Genomic DNA, 27,175 nt, shown 5'->3' with positions numbered 1-27,175 from the left:
AAGTAAGACAAATACTCTTTATTTTGCTGAAACTGAATATACAATTATTTCTGTTCCCTAGGCAACCATTTAAAACTACAACTTATTTTCACATTAACAAAACCACAGACTGAAAAAGACCAACTCTTGATTATGAAGAGCTAATTACAGAAATAAATAAAATAATTTATACAAAGAGTCTTTAGTTTCTATAGCTTTTTCTCTTGATTTCTAGCTAACAGGCTGCTGCTCAGCCTAGTGTCTGTTTCAAACCCTTGGATGTAGGAATTAATTGTCCTCCTTTGCCTCGGGGCCCTACGTCCAAACTCTCACAAAAGCTATTCCTCCAAGACTGCCACCTCCACATCACTCCCCATCTACTAACTTGCTGCAGAAATCACCTCTGGAGAGGTGGCTGGTAGTGTCAGGTAAACAGCAAGAGACGAATGTTCCAACCTACTCACAACAACCTCAAAGAAGTTACAAGCTTGTGGGGGTCCCAGTAGCTTCCCTTTCTCATAGCCCTTCCCTTTTTATTCAGCTTGCTGTAGCGATGAGAGAAAAGAAAAAAAAAAGACTTTCCACAACTGATCTTTCCGAGCTCTGTCCGTTGCCAGCAACAGACTCCTCAGGAACAAGCAGACCAGGCAAGTCCCATAAGCTTCTGTGTCTTCCTCCTATGCCACAGACACACTAATGAGTCAGATGAGATGGGAATACACACCATTTCTTCATGATGCTGCCCATGCTCCCTGAAGTCTTTGATGGAACTCATTCCTTCCTGAAGTGTAACAGTAACTCCATGTATTACAAGAGTCAGTAAGTGCAGAAATCCTCACCCATTCTTCATGAAACCTGTGCAAACTAATTCTTGCTGTGGCACCAAGAGGCTACAGTCCACAATCCTTGACTTCTGTGCAGTTTTCCAGATGTGCAGTTCAGCACACCAGTAGCAAGTCAGATCAGAACTGTCTGGATGGGTCCTGGCAGTGAGCACTGCAACAGAGGCTCCTCAGAACACTGAACACCCTGGCTGAGATGTGGCACCTCAGGCATCGGCTGGCTGCTCGGTCACCCTTCACAGATGAGGTAAAACAGCCTGAGCAGAGAAAGTGCACCATAGTCATTTCAAACTGGAAGTTTCTGTTTAAAGAGACAGACAGACTGTGACTGCTTTCTTTGGAGATGTGGCACAGGGTTGTAACTAATTTCACAATGCAAACGTGGTCGATAGAAAATGGACATGGTTACTGCTTCTCAGTGACAGCTCACTAAATCCTCAACATCCTTGGAGTCTTCTGAGTCAGGACTGCCCAGTGATGAGCCAATAATGTGTGACCCATCTCCATGATGCTGCAGGATAGGATCTGTCAAGAGACAAAGTACATTAGAACTAATACTGTGCCATTATAACAAGATATAAAATACACACTTAGGAGGCAGGAAACGCAGTCTGGAATTTTAACCAATTTTCAGCGATATTGCTCAAACTAGGCAGTTTGCAATTTCTAGTTTCACAGAATCACAGAATGATTGGGATTGGAAGGGACCTCTGGAGATCATTTAGTATAACTCTTTGCTGAAGTTGGTTGAGCTGGAGCACATTTCCCAGGATCACATCCAGGTGGGTTTTGAGGAGGTAAGCAATGACTAATATGGATGCAACCAGCATGACTCGCTTTTGGATTCATGAGGTATTGCACTATCAGGCCTAGTGCTGACCCTCTGATGGCTCTGCAAGGAGATCTGTCCTCTGGAAGGCAGTACTTGTTACATGCTGCAGTGTGAGAATAAATCTGTGCTGCTTCCAAGTCTGAGATGACTCTTGGCATTGGGAAGTGTGGCACAATCTAGCACGTCCTTCCAGGTGAGTGCTGTGCCAACACACAAACAGCTTAGCCCCTCACCATGAGAGGCATCAAGTGCATTGCTGATGCCTCTGGTCTTCTCTCAAAAAAGACAGACAAATTTCGTTCCAGCATTAGGTATGAAGAAATGCACACTACAGAAACATCCTATGTGTACCAATTCAAGGCTCAAGGGTGATGGGAACAGCTCAGCAAGCAATGAAGCACCTGCTGTTTTAATGCTTTTCCCACAAGGTCACATGGGACCAACTCACCTTAAAATTTCAGAGCAATGACATGAAAAATTATTTAAGAGAAAGCAAGTGTTGTCTGCAGAGACTCAGAAGTGCTATATACTGCTTTAATGACAGGGACTGTCATACCTGTCAGAGTTGTCAGGGGCAAGACTGATTCACTATCAATATCATCCGCTGTCTGGATAAAACCATGGGAAGAAGGAACAATCAGCACAGTCTCATCATCTATTGTAGGCTGATCAACTTGTTCTTCTATTGTTGGGGAACCCAGGTCCTGCACAACACAGAAGAACAGGACATGAGAGTGTGCTCCTGGTACCATAAACAAAAACCTGCTGTACTCAGCCATACCCTATAGTAAGCAATAAATTCTGGATGAATTTTATCTCATTAAATTGAAATGTCAGCATCTGAGATAAGTTTACTTCAGCATTTACAGGGCATGTTTCATCTTAGTGCAGGCACCCAAAAAACAAGATGAGAAGAATTCTACCCTGTGAGCAACATAAAGGCAGGGGGAAAGGGAAGGAGAGACTGCAAGGTGGTGATAAAATGTTCTCTTGCAAGTCATAAATTTCTTCTATGAAGAGGAATAATTAAGCTTTCCCACTACTTGCTGCCTAGATGTTCTGAGAGGCTGAAGCATTACCTTTACAGTACTTACCTGCTCCACAAACACAACAGCTTCACCTGAACTTAATACTTAATCTCACAACTTCTGTTGTTGAGTTTTAACTGACACTGAAAAGAGCTCAGAAGACCCACTACTTGCTGTGCCTTGCTTGCCCTGTCACTTGCTGACTGTAGCTTGGCTCCAAACTTGTTTTCCTGAACCTTTTGATACCAAAAATTCGTAACACACTGACTCCTTCCAGGCATAAGTTGCCAATATCCTCCCTCTCTTCCAGTCCTATCCTAACTGCTCCTGCTGCCTCTTCCCTGGCTCCTGCAGTACTCGAATGGCACTGACAGCTCTGGCTTACTCAGTGTCACAGCACACTCTGGACTCCTGGTTCTGCAAACACAGTGAAAAGACATTCCAGACAGTTCTTCCAGAATCAGCAGAGACATTCGGATTCCAGCTTTGGTGTGTAACGTGTGTACGGTTTGTTCAAGCTTCAGGAATCCCTGGTGTGGAATGCTGGCAAATGTTTCTGGCAGAATGGAAGGTATCTGGATTTATCACTGTTTTCAGAGGGAGAAGGAATTGTTTAGGAGAGGCTACAGCCCTCTATGTCTAAGAAAACCCTGATGTTCCTCCACCTTGTTTTTTTAGGAAAACTTGTTTCCCTATGTAATTCCACAATATTTTTGCAAAGGCAACTGCCTGAAAACCCCTTCCCTGGTACTGCTGAAGAGGAGCTGCCTACCTGTGCAGCAGCTCAGTGAGCTGGAACAGGTCCAAAGATGTACCCATTCACACAAGGCACCGTGTGCCTGAGCTGCAAGGGCAGCTTTCTGCAGAGTGCACAGCTCAACCTGCACACAAGCAGCACTGTGTTGAAAGGCTTGAAACTGGGAAGAGGAGGCGTGAAAAACTGAAGAAGCCATTGTGGCAAATGGGCACCTTTCCCAGCCAGAAATAATAAAACCCTGCAGCATGACTGCCTGCTTCCCACTACCCACCCACAGTGACAATACAACACTGGCAAGTGCATAAAAATAACACTGACTTGAAGAGAGCAAAATTTAGGCATGTTTTTCTAGAGTAACTTTTCACTCAGAATCACTCACAGACAGTTCACTATTTCCTAGAATTTAAATACACACATCAAACTTGAATCTGACTAGAAGTGTAAGGCAAATTAGAATTACAAACTCAGTTTGTAATTCTCTATAGAAAAAAAGTTTAATTTTATATCCCGCTAGCCATAAGCATTTTCTACAAAGTTTAATTAGGAACTAGGTTTATATCAAAAATTTATTAATTCTACCTGAAAAAGCTAAAATTTTAAACTGAAAGTAGAAAGCTGATGGTCTGCCTCAACTGTTGAAAATCTTATCAGAACTATGTCAAACATGAGAAGAAAGAAGAAACGGGAAAATAAACCCAGCTTTGGATGTATTCAGGATTCAAACACTTCTGTAGTAGCAGACTTGAGACATACAAAGATCTTCCCCTTTTTAAGAACACAATGGATATGCAGTGTCTATTATAAACTTCGGCAAAGACAAAGCTAAAGCATATCAATGATGGAAAGCTGAATTACAGCTATTGTAAAGCACAGTTTAGGGAACATGATGGGGTATTTCACTCTAACTTATCTCTTCCCACATTCTAACCTAATCAAGCTTGTAAGGAAAGAAGTATTTTCTACCCACTAAAGAGTGTTATCTTCTTTTTAGCACCTAATTTCTGTGACTTAGTCATTTTCATAGTTTCAGCAAGAGAAAGACGGAGGAATTTAGTATAAACAATCCAAATACCTGTAATCATTTGGATAAACTCACTTCTGCATCTCAGGTGTTGGAGTAGAATAAATCTGAGGCCAGAGAGAGAAGTAGCTTAAATGCTTCAAATTCCAATTTAACAGATACTTAACTGGAGAAGCATGTTTAATAGAAGTCCTCAAAAATGGAAATGGCGGTACACCTTGAAATATGTTATTAGATTCATGAAGCAAAAACTAAATACCTCACCTTCCTTGCTCAGCAGTGCACCTACCTGTGACACAGGCATGTTGGATAATTAACAGCCTAGTTTAAAGCAACAGCATCAAACATTGATTACATGAAGGCAACTGTTTGGTGCCACTAATATTCCAGCTTTCCACTGTCACCATGCAAACATACCCTGAGTAGCGAAGCAACTCCACAGCTAGTGAGGTGTTCAATGCTCCAGATGAAATAAAATATAAGCCTCAGTACTGAATTAAAAGCTGACACTTTCACACCCATAACACATTAATGAAGCTCAAGGATAGTGGATCTGAACAAATACTTGTAGAATTGCGATACAGATTTATAGAATGGTTTGGGTTGGAAGGGGTTTTAAAGACCACCTAGTTCCAACCCCCTACAATTGGCAGGGACACATTCCACTAGACCAGGTTGCTCAGAGCCCCATCCAACCTAGTGTTGGAACACTTCCAGGGATGGGGCAGCCACAGCTGCTCTGGGCAACCTGTTCCAGTGCCACATCACAGCAAAAAACTTCCTCGTAATACCTCATCTAAACCTACTGTTTTTCAGTTTGAAGCCACTCCCCCTTGTCCTGTCACTACATGCTCTTGTAAACAGTCTCTCTCCATCTTTCTTGTAGGCTCCCTTGAAGTACTAATATACATGAAATTAATGACATAATTTCATACAAATAGCTTAACATGAAGGTCAAAGATGTAATTAAATCATTTTCCATGCAGAAATGGGGAAAACATCAAGTATCATGCACTCCCTTACCTCAGTAACATAAGTGCTGGGTAAATCAGAGTGAGAATCCTCATCCTGTTTCAGGCTGGCATCTGCAATCTCCTCCTCAGTTCTTACCATAACTCCATCCATCAGTTCACTACTATTCCTGCTGCTGAATTTGGAAGCATCATCTTCATTGTAGGCTGACTGCTCTTCATCACTCAGCTTGGACTGATGGATATCGTCTGGGAAAGTATTTGTTTCTAGGGTGTCGGGAGGATCAGTCAGGTCAGCTGACTGAATGTCTGAGTCAACAGTCAGTTCTGTCTGGGTGACGGATGAGGGGATGTCTTCGGCAGCAACGGTGCGGATTATGACACTTGGTGTGTGGCACTGCACTGTGACGTTGTCACTTGTGTTTAACAAATGCTCTGGCTGTGAGCAGCATTTGCAAAAAGAGACAAACAAAACCCCAAAAAACATCAGACACTTTCCTGTAACTATCTTCAAATCTTTCAGCAAATACAAGCAAAAAGATTCAAACTGCTAAGTGTAATTTAGAGTTTTATATATACAGCATGTCAGCCCAGATCATCTGTTGATCTTTCCTGGTCCTATATGATGACTTTGTAGACTGAATTTGGTGTCACCTGTTTTTTAAGTCACAAATAAAGCAAATACATAATATGAAAGAGGCAACCATTCAGGTGAGGACAGCTGAGGTTTTTTCCCCCAAATTTTGTATCACTTTTGTGATTTAATCTCCAGTTTGTTTCCCCTTCCCTCCCTCTAAGAAAAAGCAATACTTGTCACTACTATACAACTTTTTTGAACAAATATCTCTTTGTGAGAGTAAATGAGAACATCAAGAAACCATTGGATTTGGTTTTGCTGGGGATCAAGCCACTGTATGGAGACATCCTGTTCAGCCACAGCAGAATGAAGCTGCAACTTCCAAGTTGCTATTTAAAAACAATACAAAAATCCCAAATTCTCAGTCTTCAAGATTTTAAGCAAAGTGACACTGTTATGACTTAAGAACTACTTTGCAAATTTACCATGCATTATAAATGCTCCCCTCCCCCAGAGCCCAAACTCCAGCGTTCACTGCTCAGAGCACGCACCGATAAGGCGTGGACTATGATCTGCTCCGGGGAGGCTGGAGCGGCCGCGGCCGTCAGGGTCATGGTGGGACTGGTTGTCAGTGTTAAAGGAAGGCCTTGGCTTGAGCTTGTCTGCAGTAAGTAGGTTCCTGGTGTTCCAGTCGGCTGGAGATGGAAAGACTACAAAGACAACACAAGTTTAATGCCCAAACTCGCTGCCCAGGCCAAAGTGGGAGCAAGTTGATTCACATGAACCAGCCTAAATGCAACTCCCTGGAAAACAAACACACGAATCCAATCCAATCCCTTCTGCACTAACTGCTGTACTGCACTCAAGAAGCAGAACCTCTATCTGTAGCCTTAGGCTACCAAGACAAGTATTAAGGGCAAGAGCCCAGCAGATCTGTATTATGCCATACAACAGCAAATAAGAAGGGAACAAATTCAACTTACTTTTATACTGAGATGAAAGAGAAACTGTGCTATAAACTACAGGACAATGGAAATGAGACAATCTTTACTTGCTGAGAGCTTTCTCTGGGTCCTTTATGTCAGACTACAACAATGAGAAAAAAACCAAGCACAAAGGGAAACTTCATAGCACTAAGGCATTAAGACAGATTTAAAGCATTTAACTGTAATTCACGGTTTTCTCCAAGGCCCTAATGGATTACACTTTCAGAAAAAAAGTTTCAGAGCTCTTAACTTCCTCTTTCCACTTGAAAACTTTTGTTATTGAAACGCACAGTTCTGTAGTCTAAGAAGTAGCTGGGCTTAAAAGAAAAAAACACAGTAACAAACACCAGTTCTCTGTTACTTACTGGAAGAATCTCAAAGGTCTGTAGTGTTCCACTGTTTAGTGTTATCGTCTCAGAGTCAACAGTAGCAGCAGGGGAATCAGTTGAGGCTGCAAAAGGAAATAAAAAAAAAGAAAAAGAAAGTATGTAAACCAGAATGTTCAGCCCTGCAGAGAGCATAACATACTATAATTACTACATAGCAGGGTACTGTTAATTCCACTAAGAGGAGAAAGAAAACTGGCTGCAATCCTAATGACAAGGTTCTCTAATTGGTACCCAAGACACAATACTATTTAAGGAGAGCATTCTACAATCCAAAAGAGCAAAAGAAAGTAAGTATGGGTTTAGTGCACAGAGATAAAAGCAGACAAATAAAGTTTCTGACGTGATCTAATTACTTTTTGTAATGAGATTTGTAAGAAGTTCTAATGTAACGATACTCTTTGGTGTAATGATACCCTTTGGATCATGTATTGCTTGTTTTAAACTGGTGTCCGGTTTAATATTGTTGTGTTTCCAACAGACCTCTTTTTTTTTTTGGTATTTTTAATCTCTTCTGCCCTTCACAGTGTGTCCACCACTGATGAAACATCAGATGCTTCCCAAGATATTTGCCTATCCTGTGTGTTGTGATGGCAGTGTACAAAAGCTGTAAATATTTTGTGTAATTATTTATGAAATTATCTCCACTAATTCTAAAAGTAATGAAGAGAAACATTGAAAACAGTTGATGCATGAGGTATTTCAAGATCACCAGGTCCAAACAACTTGTACCCAAAAGTTTATAACCATAATTACGATTTCTACTTAGTCTTAAAAAAATCGCAAGTTCCAGGAAGCTGAAGGCAAATTAATACTTTGCCTGGGATTATCCAGTAATTTCCTAAATATCAAAAGGGGAAAAGACCTACAAGATTACAACAGTGATCCAAGCACTGGAAACTTTGCCATCTCAGACTCTCTGTCTGCAAATTAGAGTAATTTTGATCTCTTAAGATAAAAGCTCCAGTTTTGAAGCTTTTATTGTTACAGTGTCATGTTCAAGGTTTCCTGCTGCGGGTTTCCTGCTACCCAGTAGCAGAGCTGTGGCCCTTCAGTCACCCAGCCAGCTGTGTTCATAAAACCTGCAGCAATTGCCCCTTTGAAACCTTGAACCTTCTATCAAATGCAGCTGAAAGTGACCAAAAGGTTCAGCTCTCATGAGATACGGAAAGACACAATACAAAATTCACTTTGATTACACAACCAGAAATTCTTCAGAAAAGCAGACTAAAATGGGGAAAAAGGCTTGTTAGGCAGACAGGGACAAGTGAAGTCACAAAATAACTGTTCTGGGATTCAATTCAAAAAGGACTAAAGGTTACAGAATACCAGCCCATCTTGCCTGCTCATCAAAACCCAATAGCTTTGACCAAGCTTTGTTCAAAGTCTGAGACCACTGACGTATTATGACAGATAAAAAGTTCTTGGCTGGGTGTCGCATGTCATTCTAATTAAAAAAAAAAACCACATCGGATGAAGAAAGCACTTAATAAGTAGATAAAGATAGGCTAACCTAATGAAATTATAAACAGAAAATTGTTTACCAAATGCCTACTTAGTCATACTCTGATCAACTAATCTGGTAATCAGCAAGACCAAAGCACTAAATTTTCCTAATAAAATTCACAAACATGAATGGTGCAAAATACTATATGGTGGAGACCACAGTCTGCATATGGGGTGGCTGGAGTTAATAAAATCAGTTAAAAAAATCAAGCAATAAAAACTATAATCAAAGTAGATTGGTAATAAAAGTTTGATAATGAGCAAAGTTCATACTTAAGAGAAGCACCAGCTTAAGAAAAAAAATATAGTGGTTAGAGCAGAACACTGGCTGAATGTCAGTGTGACTTGGCAGCTAACACTTTACAGAGTGTTTGTGGCTAGAAATAACTGCATAATACAGAGCAGGACTAGAAAAAACATTACACACCTTCTCTTCAGTGTCCTTCATCAGAATTGAGGGACAGCAGTGTATATAATTTACAAAAGGAGTCCCTGTACATGATATTCATTGTTCTGCACAAGAGCCATCAAAGAAACTTCGGGAATAAACATATGTACTGTGTCTTCATTAAGAGGCTTGTGTACTGAAGGCTTTTCAAAGAACAGGCTATGTGGCAAACTCCTGTGTGCAGAGACACAGACAGACACCTACAATACCCATGTCCAGGTGCCCCAACTGTAGCTTCTTAGAATAACTATCACAGCAATATCTATGTTTGCCTAACAAAGTTAGAAACGGGTAAATGGAACCCAGAAATGCTTCACCTGAAGTTATGACAAGACCAAAGCAGAATTACTACGATTCTTTAAGACATGCCCACTCCTCCTTCAGCATTTAAACCTAAGAAAACTTCAGGTTTCGTTAGAGGACAGCAGGTTGTTCATTCCAGGTACTTACAGACATGGGTAATCTGGACTGGAATCTGCAAAGCTGCCATGGGGCTTGGGGCACTGCCCGTGTTCTCCTCCAAGCGAGCCACGCGAATCTGCACGTGCTGAACCCCCGAGCCAGAGTTAGTGTTTGGTAATCCACTTCCAGATTTGTTCTCTGAGAGCTGGTGCCCTGGATTGTTTTTTTGGTTCTCGTGGAGTTGTTTAAGACCCTTTATCAGCACTGAAAGAAAAAATACTCATGCTAAAGCACTTTGAAGAAGCACATTTGAAACGCTGCATGTGAGATTTACCCAAGATGAAAAAAAGAAAAAACAAAATCCTTCTGAATTGGGAACTTAAACAATTTGTAGACATACAAAAACTAGAAATTCAGCACACACATAAACTACATGTATAGTCAACTACTGCAGTGACCTTGATTTTGTCATAGAACCTAGGCATTTTAGAATGCTTGGTGGGGGGGAAGCAAAGCTTATAAAATTTTGCAACTCTCTAAAAACATGTACAAGTGCAAACTACAATCAAGTGTCAGTATCACTAGTTGTGTAATGTTGCTTCCAGAAATAAACGCTCCAATCTTACAAAACACAAAAGGGGATTTGTTCAACAGCTTGACAGAAGTGTCACTGAAAATAGGGAGCAAGAGGGAATTAATCTCACAGTGACTATATTACAATTCTTCACCTGTGCATGAAGAGGTCCACTGCTCCAGGGAGGGAGCAGCTGACATAAAAGCAGGTTACAAAACCTGAGGCCTCAACTTTTCTAGCACTCTACAGCAAACTGCTTAAACATCTCCCACTTTTGGTATCAAGCCATTTAATCAGGGGAAAGAGAGGAGCCTGTTGATTCAGTGATGCACTTACATTATGAATTAATTGATGCAACAACTGCCTATTAATGTGTGGTAAGCAGAACAGTGCTCCCCTCCCAACTGCAGCCTCCAGGCATGACTAATATAGAACCACACTGACAACCACAGAAGTGTCCATTAAATTACACCTTTCACTAATTAGGCTATGACTAATCTCTCTGATTTTTTTTTTCCCTCTCCCCAAGTCAGAGAAAAGAAGGACTGAAGGTCACAGAGATTGAAATATCCTTTGGCTGAGACACTTGTTTCTCTAACCAAGAATGAAAAAATGCTATGAGATGTATTTGGGGAGCTTTATACTCCTGATTTCTCCCCTCCTCCGCATTGCAGACAGTAGATCTACCTTCAGTCTACAGCTAAGGCTCAGCATCGGACACAGATTACATTTTAACATGGTAATGGTAACACATCTAACCTGAGGCCATAGTTAGGCTGCAGATACATATCCTCTTCCACCTGAAGAGGTCACTGCCCTCCATACCAAAGATCATCATCATCTGAGATCTGCCAGCTGAGCTGCTTATACACATGCTCTCACTTTAGCCAAAGCGAGGGGAGATGGTAAAATCTGTTTAGTTGTACACATCAGCTCAGCTTGTTTCGACTGAAACATTTAAGGATTGCTTGTAGGAGCAATTCAGCCAGCAGATCCAAGGGGGTCAGTAACTTCCAGCAAAGGAGCAATGTACTCTTTGGCCAGCAATGCTGTAAGCAGACAACAAAATGCAGCCTTATTCCTTTGACATTTGTGAAAGGAGCTCTCAGAGGAGAAGCGTGCAAGTAGTACATTACCAGGGAATGAAACGTCTTTGTGGTTTGCAATCTGTCTTTTAATGGTCCACCATTTACTCCGAAGCCACTGTGGTGAGCGGACACTACTCCATCCTTCAGCGAGTAAATCCCAATTGATGTCATTTTCATCAGAAACTTCAAGTTCCGCTATCCTGGCAGGATACAGAAAACATTTATCTGTTAGAAACTGCCCTCCAGACCGGCAGGGGTGTTGCACATCTCCGGCCGTGTCACACGTAACAGCGCAGAATGACATGCTAGTGATCAGCCCACCAGAGCTCATGAATTGACACAGGCTTCCAAGGCTCCACGCTGCCAGAGGTCAAGCAGAATCATAAACCACAGAAGATGGACTAGACCTGTTAGATGATCCAGTCCATCTCCTTGCCATGCAGGATTATTCTCCTTATTTGCTTATACATTAGGACTTAGATCAGATTATCGTGAAGCATTCCAAGTGGTGGTACTTGCATCTTTTCTTTTTGAAAAAAACATTCCCCAAACACATCAACAAGGCAGGAAATACTTCCTGAGATTCACTCTGAACTTTCACTTAATTAATTTCATGTTATTTACTTCTGTTTTCTCCTAAATAACAACCATCCATCCTTAACATAGATTTTTGCCTTCTCTCAGATGCTTCTTAGCCAAAGTAGATGAAGTTAACTACAGCATTAAACAGTTCCTCAAAAATCAATCCCATCAGGCTCTCCAGGTAAGGGACAGTCTTCTCTACCAGAATCTGTTTGAATACAAGAAATATTTCTGAATTGCCTCCAGCTCATCTGTACATGGAGCATATGAAAGAGGTGAACAGTGAGAGGGGGAAATATTTTTGTGGAAGTTAAGAAAAGTTCTCTTCACAAATGAAGCAATAGCACTGAACACTCTCGGCTAGCTAAAGAAAAAAAAAATGGAAAAACTACCAGAATCAACCCTGCAGGATGAGTTAAGGATATCTGGACAGACCAAAACAGAAATATTAAGATTTATAACTAGCATATTCTGAAATGTGGAATCAGAGTCCTCATTTTGAGTTCATGTCAAACAGCTTCAGTAAATTAGTAAATATTGCTTTGTAAGTAATCCTTAGATTCCCTGCATGTCTTGGCTTTTTATTCCCACCCAACCATAAATATCCACTGGCTAAAAAGCCTGAGTTAAAGGCATTCAAAATGGGAGGAGGACTGGAGAGAGCGAAAGACTTCCAAAGTCACTACCAAGTTGCCAGTTCAAATGTAGTCAGAGATGCTGACATCCAATCAGTGTTTGGTGGCCTACATGAAATTAATTTGCAGTCTCAGTTTAGCTCTTTGTAGACAAGACGTCCACATCACAGAAACCACCACCACACTTGACCCTTGTTGGTCATCTCAGCAGAGAGGCCAAGGACTGAACGGGCAGGGAGACTGAGCTACCCTCCAGTTAAGGGTTAAAGCGCATCGGTGGGGCCACGTGTGGGAAGCTTGCATGGTTGCTGCCTGTGCTGTACCTTTTCTGTGGAATAAAGAAGACTTCAGTCTCCAGGGTTTTCAATCTGACACCTTTCACGAACACTAACATTCACTAAAAAAACAAAAAACAAAAAGTATGTTCAATAATAAATCTCTAGGAACTGTAAACACAGCAGTGATTTTTGGAGGGTTCTAGAGTTTTCAGTGTCTAAGAAACCAGCAAAATGGACCCCAATGGAATCCTGCCAGCAACATGTATTACAAGCCTTTAAAAGTAACCAAAATAACAAACCTCATAATCAGATTTATTTCATCTTCCTTGGTCCACTCAGTGCCCCCACTTTGTTTCCAGTTGAGATAGTTGAGCCATTTAGAGCGGCATTGCTTCTCGGAGCGCGTCCCGACCCGCTCTGCCACAGCAGCCCAGGATACACCTTGTGTGACAATGTCACCTGGCTCTGTGCTCGTCAGCTCATGCACTACTTCTGCCAGCCTTTTTTCTTCTTTCTCTGTCCATTTTCCTGAAAGAGAGAAAAGCCCTCCAACTTAACTAACAGCAGATATTCTGTTCTGATCTGCAACACACCAACAGACATTTATCTTCTGTGCCTAACACCTTATTCCAGATGCAACTATTGACTTGTGAAGAAAATCTAACTGTTCTTAATTACTAACAATTTATATTGTTTCCATTCTTGATTAACAAACGCACAATTTCATTGTTCTGCTGCCAAATTTCTTTCTTTTCTCTTCCTCTTCCTGATAAATAAGTTTTCCTGCCATTCGAATATATACATTACAAAATAAACAATACTTTACTTCTGAAGTGCACCTGTCTCTTAACTGACACAGTGTATGTTTAAAAACATTAAACACAAGGGGAGGTTTTTTAATCCACCTCAATAAAATATGCTCCAGTGGAATAAACATAAAATGGATAATGGATTGCAAAAGTAAACTGAGTATTCTGATTCTTAAGAAGTGAAACTGGAGAAACTTAAACCAAATACATTCTAATTTGACCCCAGATTTCACACAGCGAGTTCCTCAGTTCAGAGTTACACCCCTCTGAAAACAGTGATGACAAAGGTGACAGAATTTTAACCAGAACATCCATTTCTGACACCAGCATTTACCTCACCTGTGTTGCAGGTATCTTTCATCAATCTGCAACGATCTTTCACAGAGGAAGCACTTCTCCCCAGGGCAGCTCCTATTGTGGCCCAATCATTACCGTGCTTTACTCTCAGCCTAAAGAGAAACACGCTCATTAGCACTATATCCAGTTAGAAGATTATCAAAATATCAAATCCTCTCTAACAAAAACAAGGTGAATGTGCAGTTCACAGACTTAAAAACACTTTGATACTTCACTATTTTCTATCATCACTGCTATTTTTTCTGTGTTTCTAGAAGCCTTTTGGGCCATCTAAACCACAGGATACTCCTTTATTAAATGCTTAAAACGTCTAACTGTCTAGCAGGAACATTGTGAGGCTTAATGACTGTTAAACACAATATGAAGGTTTAGATAAACAGCCAACTTCCATTCTATACAAGCTCCTCAAAGACTTTCAGGTGGTATAGAGAGTACTTGAGAAATCTAAATAATGCCTGATGAAAACCCGGGCATCCTACAATTTCAATGAAGCACAACACTGCATAATCATGTTCATAATTTTAACAATTATTTTCCTCCCTCACATGACAGCAGGTTGCTTAAAATGTTGAGCCCTGACTAGTTCTGACACATCTGGAACCACAGGCACCTTATGAACAACACAAACCAGCTAAATCGATCCCAACACATTCATCAGTGCAATGAAATGAACTCCCCTCCTTCAGTCCAACAGTTCCTTCAAAACGCTCAACTCTGGAAATCTGCAGGAGGGGACAAAGTCTGCAGCCCCATCTCCTTAATCTATCAGGGTTATGTTCAAAATAAGACTCTTTGAGTTGTACTGATAATTTATGTATGTTTGTAATACTTCATAGGGGAGGTCCTATTCTTGACCTGCCACTTTCTTCAGAAATAACCTTCGGTCAGATTTCCTAAAGAAATGGAATTTCTGTTTCTCACAAACATAACCACAAATATTGACTGTTTTGTAAAAATCTGAAACATTCCTAGTTGCAACAGAAGCTTTATACTTTGTTGCATACTGTTGTCCTGAATACATATTAGAAAAAATTTTTAAACAAATCCAAATATAGTTTCATTTCTCTTCAGATAATGACCACTATTTTTGGATAGTGTTGGAGCAGTCAAATTTACTTGTAACTTTTCAGTGATTTCATATAAGGAAACCTGTAAAAACTGCTCAAGCTACTAAATATAAACACGGAAGAGTGACCTTGTTCATAAGACTTACTCTTTAAGCTTTTCAATTTCCTCAGGAGTATACCTAGGCAACAGGTAAATAAAAATACATTATTTTAAATAGAAAGCATACAGCATAAATATTTTTATTTTACTAACCACACAGTACACATTCAGTTACAAGAGATTAAGGAATTTCAGCTGTAAGAAGCAATCTCTCTGAATGCTTTGAAAGAACGTGAGGAACAAGTGCCATTTTCCACATCAGCACATTTCTAACGTTATCTGGTCTAACACTCCTCTCATTTGTTAGGAAAATTCCTTGTTCTTGGTCATCTTACTAAGAACAGAATTAAAATTTTGCATATTAGTCTCTCAAATAAACAACTATTTCTTCCTTCCTGTCCCAAATTCACAATCACCATAAAGCTGACTTTGCATCAAAAAAAAAAAAAATTAAATCAGCACAGAGAAGGTATTTTTAATTTTCAACTACCTTCAAAAACTAAAATCCAACATCCTTTCTGGATGGCACCAGACCACTGTTTTAGAGAAGGGCACAGCGTGGAGATCAATTACCTCTAGGTCAAAGCTCTAAGAAAAAGTTACATCTCAGCAGACCCATACTTGTGTCCAAGTCTTCTAATCATATCAGAATCTGCTATGAACCTTCGTTTTGGGTGGTTTTTTTGTTCCTCTGTTTTTTTAAAGTTGTGAATAGCATCAATTTAACACAACTGTTGTCAAGGTTGTTTTACTGGAATTCAGCAGAGGTGACATGATTAGGAAGATCTGTTTGGCTACAACTTCTGTCTCACACAGAACATGTCAAACATAAATACATGACCCTACTCATACCAATAAAACCATGCAGCATTAGAGGTTTTCATACTTTCCAACATGGTTTCTGTCATCATACATGCGAAGAACTCTTCTATAGACAGCAAAGAGAGGCCGATTCAGACCCCAAGCTATTGTCCTGTAGAAATCTTTTCTTTCATCTTTTGACATTTCAAATATAATTTCAGTGGCATCTTTTATTCCACGGGCCTAGAACGAAGCATTTAAAAAAAACAAAAAAACAAAAACAAACCACAAACAAAACACCTTAGATAAAAGTCTCCTGGAAATCAAGAAGCAGAACACTTAAGAACTGAAGCCATTACAAAACTTTCTGTGTATTACAAATACCACAGTCCAAAAGTAAAACTGAGTATTTATGGATTAGCTCCCTCAAATACAAAACCTTGATCACTAGGGTTTGTTGTTTTGGGGTTTTTTATACTGGAGTCCAGGTAGACACAGAAACTCTAACTTCCATCCACATTTAAGAAAAAAATCTGTCTAATGCATATTTTAAGATCAAAAACTGAACCATCAAATAGAACATCATGGAAAACATACTGTGGTGGAATTAGCCTGGGGTCATACAAGAGAAGGTTGTCAAACAGTGTTATATCAATTTATTACATAATTTTAGATATTATTCATCTGAAAGCAATTTCTTTCAATTAAACTACTCTTCTGGTTTTGATGGAAACAAAACACTGGAATGAAGTATGAAAGGAAAGCTTTAGTTTAACTAAAACTTCTTAGTTTAACTTCAGCTTAAACTAAGAATCACTATATTTAAACTATTCAAAGTAGTACAAGAAAGCAGGTAAGTGGGAAAAGACTGAATTATGATTTATCAGTAACTCAGATATTTAGCTAGCTTCAAAAAGCTTCACTAGGTTTAAAAGACAGTATTACCTATGAATGATTTTGTGGCAGAAATTCTAATACACGTGTGGGCAGACACACTTTCTACAACAAATGCTGTGGGATGAACACTAAATTCAGAGCTTTTTTTTGAAACCACAAGTGAAGGATGGTGAAACTGTAATATCCAGGCTATGTATTCTCAGTTGTAAGGGCTCAGCTCAAATATCCTCGGCTGCAAGCCTACCACAAATATTACTTATGGGCAATTATCACCATCAGTGTGTTAACTGCAAGGCAATCTACACTGAACTCTGACACCAACACATTAAGGGGAAGAAAGCAGACACAGCCATCCTGTTAGTGTAGTAAACAAACAGGGATATGGCATCAAGGAAGTCTGAAAGTTGTATTCCATGCTCTGTAAGGAAAATTATCTCTACTGCTAGTGCAATTTTTTTTCCTCCATCTTCACCAAAGGTTTCATGAATAACCAATGTATATTTAGAGACATTTAGGCATGTAAAATGTCACGTCAGGATGCTCAAAATGGGCAATATTTAGTACAAAAATTAAAAGCAGACTTAAATCCTGTGTATGGATATAATTTTCTTATGTATTTCAAACGGGTAATGACCATTTCTACAATGAATCAGTCAGAATCACTTATGCATATTCTGGGAAGTACTAAAGAAAGCTGGCTTCTAGCAGAACTGCATCACCACACTAAGGAGCAGGTAACATACTCTAAACATACCTTTAAATAACGCTCAATGTTACTCATCAAAATGTCAATTTCTTCCTTTGACCACATGCCTTGCTTCCACTTATGGCCTGAAAATAGAAATGGCAAAGTAATTACTGAAGTGAAAGCCAGGAAAACAGCAAGAACAGAAGTATCTGACACACGACCCTCACACTGCAATTAAAAAAGAAAAGATTAATTTTAGCTACTAAAAAGCTAACCAGAATTTTAAACAGATGTTATTTCATAACTGACAGCAACCATCAACTAATGTTTAAATACTGTGAGTCAGACCCCTCTTCAAAAACATCCATATTTTAAAAACAGAACATAAATTCCTCTATGTGCTGTCAAGTCACATTTTCAGAGTTTCTCTTCAGCCGCAACTAGAAAATTTGTCTTTAAACTGACAGCCAAAGTTTCCATGCTCTCAAAATGATTCCAGAAGCTAGAACTTAAAATGTGACTCATAATATTACTTGAGGAATTTGCTTCTCTTATATGCCTTAACACTCCCCAACATGTGAGTAGTGCCACCTACTGTGAATGCTTTTCATAGAGGTAAATCATAGAATAGAATGCTCTGCTTAGTCTATTTTGACAGGCTGGTCCCCATTTCTCTCCTTTTTTTTGCACTGAGAATAATGCTCAGGGGACACAGTCATGATAAAAACTCATGGTGAGAGTTTTATTTCCCTGAATAAAAGTGGCAAACAAATAGAAACAAACATAATGTTCCTGTCTGTCTAAGCCCTTAGTAACTACAATGTCAGCTGAGCTTTAAAGGCAAATCCAACCAACTTTATTCAGAGAAAAAATTTCAAACCTTAAGTCTATCAATAAAACATTCCTACTCCAAAATACATAATTATCCTTTTTTCCCCTTATGGGAAAATAACTCAGATTATGCTGGTGTGACCCAGTTTACATACTGGTGTGTGCTGGCTACCTGCCCACCTCTGCTCAGAAAAATCAGGGTACTTCCTTCTCAGCCTGCTAATTACCAGAGCTGGGAGGCAGAACACACCAACGAGAGTGTTTACTCAAATCCAATTATAATGAAAAGTACAGGCATTATTACCAATTCCATTGGAACTGGTGAGAGAGAACTCTTTCTGTGTGCCCGGTGGCTTCAACCTCTTCTTCCAAAACTACAGAGACAGGACAATAATCTATTACTGTCGCTGTGGTTCATACCTCTACCCAAGCCTATGACCTGATTTAATGGGACACGGCTACTCTTTATACGGAATAACCTCTAATACCCAACTACTTTAGGAAAGGATGTATATTTTGCACTTCACTTGTTTGCATATTCAGTGTCAGGATTATCATAACCTGCCCACAGGTCTAGAAATAAAGCATTATCAGGTGGAGACTGCTATAAAATTATGAGCTCGGGCAACACAAGCCAAATTCAGAGCTACTGTAAAAGAAGGCACATACTGGCATTCCTCCACTGCTGATCTCTGTGATCATAAAGGTTACAAGAAAGGTTCAAGTAGTACTGAATCTCAAATATTTTTCCTGGTATATTTTACTGGAAATGTCTTCCTCAAATTATTAATCTCTTCATTGGAATCTCAGTGCCCTCATTCATTTGCAACTGTAAATGCCCCTTGTTAACACTATGATACATAGTCAGCTGACATGTCTGGGAGACAGCTACAAATGCAGTAGGTTTCTGAATACACTGAATAGCTTTGAAGCCCTTTAAATCTAATGAATTAGAAGGACAGAAAAAATGGGAAGAAATTACTTGTTGTCTGTTAGAAGCAACTGTTGGTGCACACATGGGATCAGCAAGTGGTCACTGACAGAGCTGCTCAGCTCCCTTTCTCTGAATTTTTCATATCCAACACTCAGGTCATATTTTCACTGACTCAGCAGTACACTCAGCTCACTGGACTAAAACTCACTGGGTAAGAGATCATTTGCTCCTGTGAGACAAAAGCATCACATTTTTTCCTAAAGGTTTCTAACAAAAAAGGAAATTGCTTTGAACTGACTGAAAAAAACCTATTTTTCCTCTAGAAATGGGAAAAGTCAGAGCTAGAAAAATAGTAGAGAGACTAAGGAAACTAGAGAGACAACACATCTTCATGGGACTCTAAGTTGTTTCTCCAGGTTCAGAAAGGCACTTACCCTGGGGGAGAAAGAAAAAATACAAGCTCTCAAGTTCAGCAACTACTACATGATTGCACAGCTTCTGAAAGGGAGGAATGCCAATGGGGTGGAAGTTTTAGGAGTAGCAGCGATTACTTCAGTAGATCCTGGTCTGCATGAGCTGTCTCCTTCTGAAGCACCTCCACTCCAGAAACTGTTTAATATGAATCATGGCAGCCAGATTAAGAAGCCCTGCCTGGAGGAAGATGCACCAACCTGAGGACAGATTGTGTTTTTTCCTGGTGTACTCCTCTCTGCTGCAGCTTCCCATCCCCTGACCAGGCAAACACAACTGTCTGCCCCATCTGGGCCAACACACAGTACCTACAGCCCTTCTCTACCATAGCACTGCAGTCACTGTCACCACTGCAGGCACAGTCCATTTCCAAAAAGCCAGACTGGAGATTACTTTATGCAACGTGCAAAATGTTCTGAGACATTTGGAACAGTTTAGCTTTTCACAGTACGGGAGAGCATTTGATATCTCCTACCTTTATTGGTTAGAGAATCCTTATCCTCTTTGGTTGTGAACCAGGCTTGACTAACAGCTGACACTTCTTCATTGCCCATTGGGGAGATTTCATCCAGCTGTTCATTCTGAAGAATCTTAAAAAGACCAATATGAAATTACCCAGTAAAGATCTTCAATTTTTTATCACCTTGCAATTAACATGGAGGCATAACTTGAAGGAAAATGGAATCAGCACACCAAGTCACCTTGCTGACTGTTCAAAAGTGTCCCTTTTTAAATATGGCATTGAAAGTACATTCACCTTTCTTGGAACACCTGAGTAAGATTCAGCACCTTAACATACAGATGTTCTGAGAATTAATTAAGTAACATTCTTCTTCCTGTTTTATGTCCAGTAAATGAGTCTCACTGGCTTTGGTGGAGAAAGGACTACGTCCAGCACCTCCAATCTAGAACTCTGAAACACGGTACACCCACAATGGGAACTGCATGTAATTGTTACACAAAGCCTATTTAGGCCTGTTATAAAGCTTAACTTCTAATCAACAAATGACAGAAATAACAGATAAACTTGTCTTCTATGGAGATCATTACAGAGCAAGTGATTACCAGTGGAAGATTACCTCTATCACTGTTTGCTGTATTGCTCTTTGGGCAGTAACTTAGACTACAAAAAACCTCTCTCATACACAAAATGATTCAATTACACTTTTATAGAACACCATTTTATAAACAAGATTCATGCTTAAATACACTAATTTCATAATACTCTTGTTAATTTAATAAGTCTTTCTGGCATTTGTTTATCTTTTAATTTCGATTTAAATAAAAATGTGTATCAAAGAGGTAAAATTTCAAAGTTTTACTGTACCTGAATCTGAGTAACAGTTCCTTCATTAATCTCATCTTCAGCTACCTCAGTGGTAGCAGTCATGGTCACCTCAAAGCTCTGATCATTTTCTGAAACTTCAGAATGAGTATGTTAGTTGCACACTTTACTCTGGAAACATTTTTTTATGCATGCTACCATTTTTATGAATTGCTACCTTTGAACTGAAAATTTTGAAAAAATCTTATTCGGTATTTATCTGTTGACACAGTAAAGTCATTAAATTATTATCAACTGCTCCTCTTCATAAAATTTAAATATGGGTTTTGAAACCTTCAGTTTTACGTTTGACTAAAACTAAGACCTAACGTGAAACATATAAACAAAAGGTGTCTGATATGATGCAAACATTTGGAACTCTATTAATACTTCCTTTCCAGCCCTACCTCTGGTATTTTCCAATTACTAAAGGATAAAATTCAAACCTTTTGCCTGCACGCTTTTTTCCCAGTTCTCCTTCAACTTCAACATGATAATGTCTTTACTTCTAAGGAATTTCTATTAAGTTCCACCAAATAAACAGCCACTCAAAGTATTGCAAATTGGTATTTTAACTAGATCTGGTTTTGCCTCCCTTTGGGAGATAAATTCACCTATCTAATATTCAATCAACTTCCTTAAGATTAATTCAGTATTCACCCTACCTTTTTTACACCAGTCTCTACCTTAAAAGGACCATACACCTCAACATTACATAACACTGAAATGCTAACAACACTGTTTGATCATTAAAAAAAGTTAATCTCTCTTTGCAGAAGGAGAGCATCTAATTTGCTGTTCATTCACTTATCCTTCAATTTATTCAACGCACCTGTGCCTGCAGGTCTCTGTCTGTAAGGCAAATCTAATTTTGCCAGTACTGTACAGATATCAAACACTGCAAAACCATCCAAGGGTATAAGAGATAAAGATATACCCAAGTGTATTAATAAAATTTGAAAAGAAAAAAACCATGCAAAATATTCTAATGTGATTCAAAGAGTCCACTTTTAACCTTTACCAACAGATATCTTTGCTACAAGAGTACACAAAAGAACTTACTTGGAACTGCAACAACAGAAATGCACGGAGTGGAATCATCAAGGCTTTGATCATCCTCTGATAAGCAAAGCCTCTTGTGTGGAGGTTCAGTGCTGTCTTCAGAGTCTACTTCATCAGCTTCTAACAACAAAAACATATGCAGGTTACTTCCTGTTAACTAAGCGGAGCTCTGGACAGAGTTCTAACAAAGTGGGCCAAAACAAAAAGTAGAAACAAATGTGACAGGGTGGTTCAGAGCTTTATTGCTACCCAGGAACTTGGTCTAAGTTATGGGCAACAACAGTTCACATGCTTTCCTCAACACACATTTTCTGTGAGATTTTCTTTGTAAATTCTATCCACAGTCTGTGACACTAAAATCAGTCCCTTACTACACAAATTTGGGTACATGCTTGGTTCTAAGGATGTGTTTCCACTGAAATAAATCAGAGCAGCAGTATCCCTGTTGGGCACCTATAGACAATTTTGGGATTTAGACCTAATTCCACACTTTATTCTTCTTTTAACTGAAACAGAAGAAACTGCAGCATCATAAGCCTCACTTGTAGCATAGTAACCCCAGTAGCTGGCAGAATCTGGGGGCAGGGAAGTATGATGGTCAGATCAATCAAAAAAAGAATTAAAAAATACTATGCAATACAATTCTATACCATTTTGAGGGCAATGAAGTATAAGGTTCCCTTCAGTGTCCTGAGTCAAAGTCACAGAGTTCACGGTTTCTACTGTCACTGTGTCAGACTCTTCTTCAACTGTGCTCATACTCAAACCTGAAAGAGCAACACACAGATTACTTTTCTGCAGTTGGACTCTGCTTGGACCATAACTCTGCTTCCCATATCCCCAAAAAACAGCATAAACTTCCACAGAGTCTGCTTCTTTGTATGAGAAATCCACAATGGAAGACATTCACCTACCTTTACTTTCCTGCATACTTATATATTGCACAGGGTAACATCAGACAGCTTTAAAGTTACTTTTCCAGTTAAAAATAGCACCTAAACTCCCCATTCAGAAGCATTTGCAATTTACTAATAATTTGGGGGGTTGTTTTTTTTTTTAAACACAAAACTAAGCTATTACTTTTTCAGTATTTCTAAATTCTTCAGATCTGATGCTTTTTGTCTAATATTTGTTTCACTGTTCATTTCATAATTCTACTAATATATAACCCAAAACTAGTCAGGACTGACAAATATTTCTCCAGTATAATCAGGGCAATACAAAGTGCTTCTGATAATCTCATTTCCACTATAAAAGTACAACAAAGAAACCCAAAGTTTGTAAGAAATTCTATGTAAATTATCACCATGACTAATTTTGAAATAAAATGGAGCAAAACACCACAACAAAAGTTCTAACTCCCCAAATACAAAGAAATGTAACTAATTTTCTGCTGCAGAAGCTAAATGAAATCACATCTAAAATATCCAGCAGCTTTGCAATGATTTAATCCATTTAAAGCACCTGGGTTTGGTGACTTTGCAGAGTTGCAAAAAGAAAATATTATTTCTCCTTTAAGTGTTCAGCCCTTTTTATGTCTTTAGACATAGGCAAAAAGTACTTGTAACTTTTATTTTCAAGCCAAAATATTGTTATCAGCAATTTTACTTACATTGTTAAAAAATCACTGACTATAGTGTTAAAAAAAGAAACCACAATTACATTACAAAGTTTCCACGTACCAGGCAGGGATACTCATCTACCCATACATAAGTGGAATGTACAACATGGATTTCAAATCCCCTCTATAATGTTAATAACACTGCTTCAGTGGGAAATTATTTAATTTTGGAGAAGTGTCTTCCTATAAGGATAAAACTACTGCCAGTCCTTCAATAAAATTACTTATCACCCCTTGAGCTTGTTGAAGATTTGGCAGATCTTTAAGCACATGCAGTAGCTGATTCCCCGAATGAAGTGGTATTACCTCTCTGACCATGTAAAAAATTTCAGATACACTGACATTTTGTATCAGAGGGTTCTCAAATTTACTTTTACATCTACCATCAGCAACAGCTCCTTGCCACGTGCAAGTGTAGGAGGGAAAAACTTCCTTGGGATTCATCTCCTTCTGAGTTTTACAGCCTGTGCTCTATCCTTTACTCAAAGCTGCTGTTTGCTGCATGGCTGTAGTACTGATTTTAGGAACCCGATGAGGCATCCTTAACTCTAAAACATGAAGAAAGACATCTTGAAGCATTACAGCTAAATTAGCAGACTGTAACTTTATCAAACTAGTTTTGAGTTACTCATTCTGCCTTTGGGGAGTGAAGAAATTGGGCCAAAACATACAGATTCCCTTTTTCATGTTCATATACAATTTCTGAATAACTTTCACTACATGGACTGCTGTAATAAAAATTCCCAAGGTTACAAGAAACGTCATGGAGAATTCTTCTTTAGTTTTTTGTGAACTGGTAGTGATAACACGCTGAAAGCCCCTATTTTTCTTTTCACCGTTCTAAAGGCTTGAAAGACGTGATTTCTTTTTACAAAACACATCACAACAATCATGTACTTCACCTAAAGCTCTTCTAAAAGCAGTGGAAACTATAGCACCAGTCACAACAGGAGATACAGCAGATCATTCCTTCTTTTTTATTGAAAGACTGAACACAGAAACAGCAAAGCTGCGTCATTCTTTCAGCAGTTACTCAGGACTTGCTGAAAATCAATTAGTATGTTTACAGGATTTGGTTCCCAAATCACAAGCACGGGGCAGTCAGGGCTGTCCCTTTGCATTCTCTGCCTTGCTGGTTTGCCATGTTAGGAGAGAAAAAGGACACAGCATAAAAGAGGTCCATCCAGAGATCCAAACATGGCATTTCCAGAGGTGGGGAGGAAGATACACCACGATCAGTAGCTGCCACCCTGACACTTCCATACAGAGCTGTAACAGAATAAACAGCCAAAGCTGAGGCAGCAAATCCAACAGCAACACCAGCTCCTCGGATCAAGCTGTCAGCTCGAGCTCCCAGGTATTGCAGAGCACCAAACACTGGATACTACACACTGTTCAAGGAACTGGGACTTCCCAAGAAACAATTTCTCAATGTAATTCCTGGACTGAGCAGGATTTTGTAACTTTTTGCCAATGTCCCAAGAATGGTTTATCCCAAAAGTGAGTTGAAAAGCAAATACAAAAACAGGCTCTCCAGAAAAAAAAAATGTTCTGTGTAAGATACTTGAGGTTTAGCATATTCAGAGTTTTCTGAGTAAAGGCCATAACCATAACCAAGCCCTGATAAAAACTCAGGAAGAGCCAAATCCTTGAGCTGACAGGAAAAATTCCCATGAACTTTAATGGATATGGCCTTGGACCACAACTGAAAACTGATTGGAAAGAACATCAGGAGTTAAGTCAAAGTCAAGTGCATATTTTGGACATTATTTTTTATTCATTAGACTACACAAATACAAGAAAACTGAAGGAAGAAAACAACCAAACAAATTTGTTCGTTAAAAACACATCGAACCCCAGGACAGGGGTGTCAATCCATGAGTACATGAATCAGTGACCAAACCCAGGAATAACTGTGGTGGTTCTTCTGACTGAACAGGAAGCAATCTCCAGACCACACAAAAACCACTGGTTTACACTTCAGTGATTAAGTGTACCACAATTGCTGAACATGGATCAAATATGACACAATGGGACCACTTGGAGTTTATGATGAGCTCAGTGGCCAAAGCCCAGTGCTGCTGCTGGAGCCAAAGCTCTTAAGGTTTCTTAATTAGTGAGAATTATGACCTAAGTAGTCTTATCACCTCAAAAATATCACCTTCTTTTCGTAACTTCACTAAATGTGCTTTTGAAAATGCACTACTTTCTATTTTAAACAAAAAGCTTACTTCAATATCTAATTTTAAATGAATGACCCAAGGCTTTTCTCTAATCCTTCATTCAGACACACTCTTTACAGAGATGCCAATCTATCACTAATATATTATGATATGAAGAAGGGTTTGCTTTTGGGGAAAGGAACACTGTTAGATACACCTACACCAACAGTGTGGATGGCATAATCTTAGATTTCTAAGAAAGCACCTTAAAAATTGGTGTAAATTCAGTAAGCTTTTTTTTGCCTTGTGGGATTTCTGTGTGTATTTACCAAACCCAACACTTTCAGAGCTGCATGACAATTTCAAACAGGTTTCAACATGCAACCAAACAGATGGGAAAATACTTTGCCTATAAGAACCATTTAATACAGAATTCCAATGTAAGTTTTCCACTAAAGCCACATAATAGTGCAGTTTTGATTTATTTGGGAAGCCTGCAGCAGATTTAGGCAGGAAAAAACCACACAAAGCTGATTTTATACCAAACTACAAAAAAAAAAGTGAACATTTCAATACAAAAATTCCTGTAATTCTAAATCACCCTCATCAGGCAGATGGGCTCAATTATTCTGTGGGCTGTAAAAACTAAGCACTTCTAAGAAATAGTATTTTTACCCTTTAAGACAGAATTCTGTCATTGCCCCTAGTTATTAACTGAATGTTAAGTCTAGTCTTCAGTGGACTGTTGTAAACCTTTTAAAATTTCTATATGAAATTGCTTCAAAGGTTGTGTTCTCTGCACTGGGCAATAAGTATATTCATTAAGTCCTGTAAAAATCAAAAACTGAAGATTATTAAGGGAGGCTTCCAGCTATTGTGGCATTTAACTGGAACAATCACATGGAACACACTGGGATTTCAAGGCATTCGTTCAAGAATAGCACACAGGAAACAAAGTCATTACAGGATCTCGTATTTTAAGAAGCCTGAATTTTAAGTGTATTCCATACCAAGTCAATACTTCCAATATGTCATCAGGAGTTTTTATTTTTCAACTAGTGCCAGTTCTCTTATGCTGTTATTCAACAGCAAAAAAACTCTCCTTTTTGTCACCCCGAATGGGTTCCACTCTAATTTAAAATTCCACCATGCAGAAGTT

The 27,175-nt window shown here is 39.1% G+C and overlaps 1 protein-coding gene across 1 annotated transcript; it reads right to left on the bottom strand.

Annotated features, from left to right (window-relative positions):
* Positions 1 to 3: 3 nt before the first annotated feature.
* Positions 4 to 23,050, bottom strand: DMTF1 (cyclin D binding myb like transcription factor 1). The gene is made up of 16 exons (XM_027679491.1): positions 22,884 to 23,050; positions 22,234 to 22,353; positions 21,175 to 21,269; positions 20,323 to 20,437; positions 17,678 to 17,754; positions 16,112 to 16,269; positions 15,272 to 15,304; positions 14,041 to 14,150; positions 13,192 to 13,420; positions 11,446 to 11,597; positions 9,784 to 9,999; positions 7,359 to 7,444; positions 6,559 to 6,717; positions 5,483 to 5,869; positions 2,210 to 2,357; positions 4 to 1,346 (listed from the first exon to the last, which is right to left on the bottom strand). The coding sequence occupies exons 1-16, from the start codon at positions 22,990 to 22,992 to the stop codon at positions 1,237 to 1,239; spliced, it is 2,304 nt and encodes a 767-aa protein (XP_027535292.1). The 5' UTR covers positions 22,993 to 23,050; the 3' UTR covers positions 4 to 1,236.
* Between the last annotated feature and the right edge of the window lie 4,125 nt (positions 23,051 to 27,175).

The sequence above is a fragment of the Neopelma chrysocephalum genome, unplaced genomic scaffold, assembly GCF_003984885.1.
Source record: "Neopelma chrysocephalum unplaced genomic scaffold, ASM398488v2 Primary Assembly neopelma1_45, whole genome shotgun sequence".
NCBI lineage: Eukaryota > Metazoa > Chordata > Aves > Passeriformes > Pipridae > Neopelma > Neopelma chrysocephalum.
Note: the sequence above shows the minus strand (reverse complement) of the source record. Positions and strands in the feature narration are given on the sequence as shown.

Coding starts and splice junctions, on each gene's coding strand:
- DMTF1 (XM_027679491.1), bottom strand. CDS start 22,992: ATGAGCACAGTTGAAGAAGAGTCTGACACAGTGACAGTAGAAACCGTG. Junction 13,421..14,040: donor GAAAGATACCTGCAACACAG/GTGAGGTAAATG, acceptor TCTCTCTTTCAG/GAAAATGGACAGAGAAAGAA. Junction 11,598..13,191: donor GAAATAAATCTGATTATGAG/GTTTGTTATTTT, acceptor GTATCCTGCCAG/GATAGCGGAACTTGAAGTTT.